This window comes from Gekko japonicus, unplaced genomic scaffold, assembly GCF_001447785.1.
Source record: "Gekko japonicus isolate JY-2015 unplaced genomic scaffold, Gekko_japonicus_V1.1 scaffold923, whole genome shotgun sequence".
NCBI classification, from domain to species: Eukaryota; Metazoa; Chordata; class Lepidosauria; order Squamata; family Gekkonidae; genus Gekko; species Gekko japonicus.
In genome coordinates this window covers 127,150-133,233 of record NW_015171530.1, presented here as the reverse complement: position 1 = coordinate 133,233, position 6,084 = coordinate 127,150, and the positions used below count along the sequence as shown (strand labels likewise).

Genomic DNA, 6,084 nt, shown 5'->3' with positions numbered 1-6,084 from the left:
CCCACACACACACAATTTCCCCTCGTCTGCCTGTCAAGCAGCACCGGGGGACCATAGGTCCATAGCAGGAGACCCGGCAGCCCTAGTTGGCAACCGTGCTTAGAACACTGTTCCTCCCTAGGAATGTTGGAGGGAGGCATTGCCGCTTCGAAACTGTCTTATGGCTTGTAGAGTGGGTATTCCTTCCGTCTCAGCTTCCCGCTGACTGTTGTATCTTTTCCTCCAGCGTTGTGTGGGGGGGAGCTCTCTGAGCCCACAGGCGTTGTCCTTTCGCCTGACTGGCCCCAGTCCTACGGGAAAGGCCAAGACTGCGTTTGGGGCATCCGGGTGCAGGAGGAGAAGCGGGTGCTGCTGGACATCGAGATGTAGGTACCACCTGCCCACCACCATGTCCTCCTCCACCACCACCACCGATCCTTTTGTTGGGGAGGATCCTCATGACTCAGGCATCGACATCCCATCATGTCTTCATGGTCTTCCGAAACCACCACCCATCATTAGATTGGTTGTTGAAGTCATTCATCTCATCCATGGAGTATGGTAAGGCCCTTGTATGATTTTTGGAAGCATCTCATCCAACAAGCAGGATACCTTTTGCGACCTGGGTGGCACCTGATTCAAACCAAACTCTGTGGCACGTTTCTTAGGAGGAGGCTTCGAAGTGGCATTTGTACGTGTGAGTTAAGTTGTTGATGGGGAGGGGCATTAGAGCAGCCGTGCACGTGGGGCAGGCGAGAACACAGAAGTAACAGGGCCCCAGCCCCAAAGGGCTTACAGACTGAAGCTGTTTTAGACTGTGAGAACACTGGTCTCTGAAGGCCAGGATTCTCCACTTCTTCAGGCTGCAGTTTGCAAGGGTCCCTTTTTTTAATAGGGAAGAAAAACAAATTCTTTTTTTTATAGCGTTTGGAGCACTTGTAGAAGACAATACTGCAGAATTCAATTCTGTGAGATGCCGATCTCCAGCAGTTCCTATGAGAAAACTTAAAACTTTAAGCACTTAGTAAGACATGATTAAAGGAGCTGCGGTGGCTCAAGTGGTTAAGACGCTGAACTGCAGGCTGTGGAAGGTCAGTAGTTCAGCAGTTTGAGACCCGAGTGTGCCGCATGACGGAGTGAGCTCCCGTCTCTAGTTCCAGCTCCTGCCAACCTAGCAGTTCGAAAGCAAGAAATTGCAAGGAGATAAATAGGGACCACTTCGGTGGGAAGGTAACAGCGTTCCGTGCGCCTTGGTGTTTAGTCATGCCGGTCACATGACCACGGAAACGTCTTCGGACAGTGCTGGCTCTTCGGCTTGGAAACGGAGATGAGCACCGCAACCCTAGAGTCGGACTCGACTGGCTTTTGAGCAAGGGAACCTTTACCTTTTTAAATACATGATTACACTTACAACAACTTTCCGTGTTTAGGAGAGAACACAGATCTGGGCCCTATGCTGGGAAAGCACAGCAAAGATTTCAGAAGGGAGATCCGTCCTCCCCCCGTGGCCGGCTTCCCCACCCCTGGTCTTGCCTTTAGAGAGCTGGGTCCCCTGCGAATGTCATAGTGGGGGAAAGGGGGGGGTTCAGTGGGGAAAGGAACCCATGGAACTTGTTTTACCCCCTTCCTTTAGTAGAAGTGATTTCCGTCAATGGAAAACATAGCCCCTGTTTCCAGATGCTTCATTTGCAGCTTCACTGAGGGATTCGCACAAGGGGTGAGATTCCACTTCAAAAGTTGTCTGGATCAGCTGAAACAGCCCTGTTTTGGCCAGGGTCCCAATTCCGAGGTCTTTCACATCACCTACGACTTGATCCTTTTGAGCTGGAGATGCCGGGGATTGAGCCTGGGGACCTTCTGCATGCAAAGCTGCCGCTTTACCACTGAGCAATGGCTAGGATTACAGTGGTGGGAAAGGATGTGATTCCATTAAAAAGTGGCAGGAATGGCGTATCCGTTAACCGATTGGTTTTATCCAACCGTTCTCTTCTCCTCCCCAGTCTAGAGACCCAACCTTCTGGGGGCAAAAATACATTTATGTCTGCAATCCCCTAATAAATCCATTTTAAAGCAACCAGCGGCACAGTCTTTTGAACGCTGCACCCAGTTGATTAAAGCACAAGGAAAAATTGTCTCATAAAACAGAAGGGAAGCATTTGGGCCCAGTTCTGCTGCTTCCCAGGGTGGTGGCAGCACCACAGATTCCTGGAACGTGCTCACAAGCCCTCTCTCTGTACTCACTAAACTGAAACGGTGATTGAAAATCCCCCTCCTTCCACCTCAGGAAACAAACTTCTCTTAAAGGGTCCCACTTCCTCTGCCCGTGCAAGGAAACCTGCCGTGTTCTCTCCCCTCTCCTCTCCATCGATCCATGTGTTCATTGTTCATCACAGCCGGTCATTAATCTGGATGTGAGAAGTGTCAGCGAGTATCTGGGGCCCCCATCCTGCAACCGGGACCTTTCCTGGTCCCCCTTTTAACGACCGTTCCCACTTGTGTGTCCTTCCCGTCCCCTGATTCTCCCTCCAGCCTCAACATCCGCAAGTCAGACGTCCTGACGGTCTTCGACGGGGGCGACTTGACAGCTCGGATCCTCGGCCAGTACTTGGGGCCCCACCCCCGCTTCAGCCTGTACTCCTCGGGCCCAGCCGTCACCCTCCAGTTCCAGTCCGATCCCGGGGACCCCCTCTTTGGGCTCAGCCAGGGATTCCTGGTGCGGTACAAGGGTATGAGACAGAACTTCAGAGTGGCCGTGGGGGACGGGGGACGGGACGCGGGAGAGCTCTCGCTGCAGCCACACCCCTTGCTGGCACCCCTCTTCGCAAGGTAGTCTGTGATGCCCAGGCTGAGCAAGAGGAGGCCAGACAAACGGAAGGGGAGCAGAGAGTGTGGAGTTCAGTGCGACCTGCTTGCCCAGAATGCCCCACTTAAAGGGGAAGGATAGCGAACAGGTGCCGAGGAAAGAAAGGGAAGAGAAAGTCAAGCTGCTGCCTCACTACCGCCACCAACTCTGTTGCCATGGCAGCCTGAAGCAGTGTTCCCTCTAAGCTGAGTTAGTGTGAGCTAGCTCACAGTTTTTTAGCCTCTGGCTCACACATTTTTTTGTCTTAGCTCAGGAAGGAGGGCCCCAGAGCAAACTAATTTATGCAGTGGCCAAATGGCTGGCTCACAACTTTAATGCCAGTAGCTCACAGAGTAGAATTTTTGCTCACAAGACTCCACAGCTTAGAGGGAGCAGTGAAACATACAGCGTGTTTATACAGTGCTGATCCCCTTTAGCGTAGTATTATGGAGTCCCGGGTTTGATTAGTATTACGGAGAGGCAGTTTGGTTGTAGTGGTTAGGAACGTGGACTCTATTCTGGGAGAACCGGGTTTGATTCCCCACTCCTCCACATGCAGTTGCTGGTGTGACCTTGAGTCAGTTGTAAGTTCTTTCAGAGCTGTTCTCTCAAAGGCAGCCCTCGAGAGAGCTCTCTCAGCCCCACCTACCTCACGGGGTGCCTGTTGAGGGGAGGGGAGGGGAAGGGAAAGGAGATTGCAAGCTGCTCCGAGACTCCTTCGGGTCGTGAAGGGCGGGGTATAAATCCAGTCTCTTCTTCTCTATTACCCTGAATCTCAATCTCTGTCTAGAGCAACCAGGAATTCTAGGCTGTTCCAACCACACCCCGTTTCTGCCTGTGTTACGTAGGCTTCGTTCATCAAGGGAATCCCCCCCCCCCCACGTGTTGTTTACCCGATCCCTTATCCTGGGACTTTCAGATAACGGCATCCTTCTGTTCACCCCTTGAGTGTGTAAAGGAATCAGAGGCTTCGCTGAGCTCAGGGACCGTCACCCCGTATATCCCGCTGGTGTCAAGAAGGCAGTAGAGCTCCCAACAGCTATGCAGGGGGAAAGCGGGGCAGGGAAAACCATAGGGCTGGGTGGGAGGGGAAGGCAGCCTCTCACTCCTCCCTCTTTCCCCCGCTGTGGCAGAGGTCCCGCGGAATGACACGTGCCCCGACCTGCCGGAGGTGGAGTTCGGCTGGCGCACCGCTTCTCACGCTGCCGTGATCCGAGGCACTGTCGTGACTTACCAGTGCGAGCCGGGCTACGACATAGTGGGGTCCGACATCCTCACCTGCCAGTGGGACCTGTCTTGGAGCAACAGCCCTCCGACCTGCCAGAAGAGTGAGTCTGCTCTTCCCCGCCTCTAGCACCAGCACGGCTGGTAATTCAGAGAGTGCCCCTCTCCTTTCGCTTTGGTGTCGTGGTTAGGAGAGCGGACTCTTAATCTGGGAGAACCGGGTTTTATTCCCCGCTCCTCCACACGTGGCTGCTGGTGTGACCTTGGGCCAGTCACAAGTTCTCTCAGAGCTGTTCTCGCAAGGGCAGTCCTTGGGAGAGCGCTCTCTCAGCCCCGCCTACCTCACGGGGGTGTCTGTTGTGGGGAGGGGAAGGAGATGGCAAGCTGCTCTGAGACTACTTTGGGTAGTGAAGGGTGGGGTATAATTCCAGTCTCTTCTTTCTACCCCACAGGATTCAAAGTATTTCAGCTAGGAGTAGGACGGGAGAATGGTGGGGAAGCGAAGATCTGCTGGAGGGAGAGGAGCCGGGAAATGGGGACCGTGTGGGTCAGTGGAGGGGGGAGTGTCACCAAGAGCGACGCAGCCAGGTTGCTGGAAGGCCTGCGATCCTTCTTGGCTTCTGCGTCTTCAGTAGGCTCGGCCCGTGCACCCCTCTCTCCGTAACAATAAGGAGTAGGAGCTTGTTTGGCTACACGGTGAGAGTTCAGAGGCTCTCGGGCACCTCTCAGCGGCAGGTCCGTGTGGCACTCAGTAGTGGGAAGAACCGCAGCACCCAGGGGTCGTTTCGTAGAAAAAGAGCTAGGGGGAACTCATTAGCATAACTCATTAGCATATGCCACACCCCCTGACTTCAGGGGCCCGGCGGTGGACCTGCAAGGCCGGCGGGAGTGCGAGGAAGCCCCGCGAAGGCCCTCCCTGGCCCCAGGCAGGCAGGGGCGGGGAGAGGCAGGGAGGAAGCAACTTACCCTCCCTCTTCTCCTGCCTCCTCCTGGCTGAATGAGGGCCGGAAGCGGGGGGCGGGGCTTCGTCGTGTGCCCCGCCCCCCTGTACCTCACCCGGGGGAACTGCGTTCCCCCGCGTTCCCCCCCCGAAATGACCTCTGGCAGCACCTATATTTATTGTAAGGCGTGATCCTGTCCCTGGGAGCGAGAGGGAGACAGCGCAGCGCGCCCTCCTCGGTCTCCTCTGACCTCCTCTCTCTGCTTCGCCCCCTTCCTCAGTCGTGAACTGCGCAGACCCCGGAGAAATCAGCAACGGCAAGCGCAGCGTCTCGGACCGGCGCTTCTCCATCGGCTCCCACGTCCAGTATTTCTGTCACGAGGGCTACATAGTAGAAGGGAGCAGCACGCTGACCTGCTACAACCGGGACACGGGCACCCCCAAGTGGAGCGACCGAGTGCCCAAGTGTGTCCGTGAGTAGAAAGGGAGAGGGGGGGGCACGCGGAGTTTGTGGGGACCCCCAGCATTGCAAAACCTGGAGTGGCTTCTGCCGGGACAGGTAACAGGCCAGCGGTACTTTGCTTCTGCTCCCCCCCCCCAAAAAAAAAAAACTATTTTGAAACATGAGCTGGGTAACATTCCTTCTGTTTTCATTTCCTTCCTCTGCCTCACAACTATGCAGTGTGGCCTGCTTGCTTAATCTCCCTTTTGCGATTTGTTAGAAGCAATGGGGGCCTCTTGGAAAGGAACGTGTTCCTTTAAATACCCTGAACGTGTTCCTTTAAATTTCCTGATGTGGTGGAAGACGGGAGATGTGAACACATCCAGACGTTTTGAAGCCCGGGGGGGGGGAATGGAAATTTGGGGGGAAATTGAAACATATGCATTACTCACTTTCCTATCAAACCTAAACTTCTTTTACTGATTGAACAACATAAAACGCATTGTTTGTCATGAAGTTTGCATAAACAATTGTACTGTTTCACATATTAATGGAATTTAGAAGTATAAATATCTTTGTTGTCTATCAGAAAAATTGAAAATATACCCAGTATGTCAGAAAGAGTTGCAAACTGCCATTCCTTAGGCCACTGCAGCA

General features: G+C 54.0%; 1 protein-coding gene across 1 annotated transcript in view; it reads left to right on the top strand.

The window, feature by feature from the left end:
* Window positions 1-6,084, top strand: part of SEZ6L2 (seizure related 6 homolog (mouse)-like 2) — a 33,272-nt gene that overhangs the window by 17,692 nt on the left and 9,496 nt on the right. The window contains exons 10-13 of the mRNA XM_015419551.1: window positions 227-365; window positions 2,509-2,705; window positions 3,955-4,149; window positions 5,267-5,458. Coding sequence (XP_015275037.1) covers window positions 227-365; window positions 2,509-2,705; window positions 3,955-4,149; window positions 5,267-5,458 — 723 coding nt within the window. The remainder of the gene's footprint in view (window positions 1-226; window positions 366-2,508; window positions 2,706-3,954; window positions 4,150-5,266; window positions 5,459-6,084) is intronic.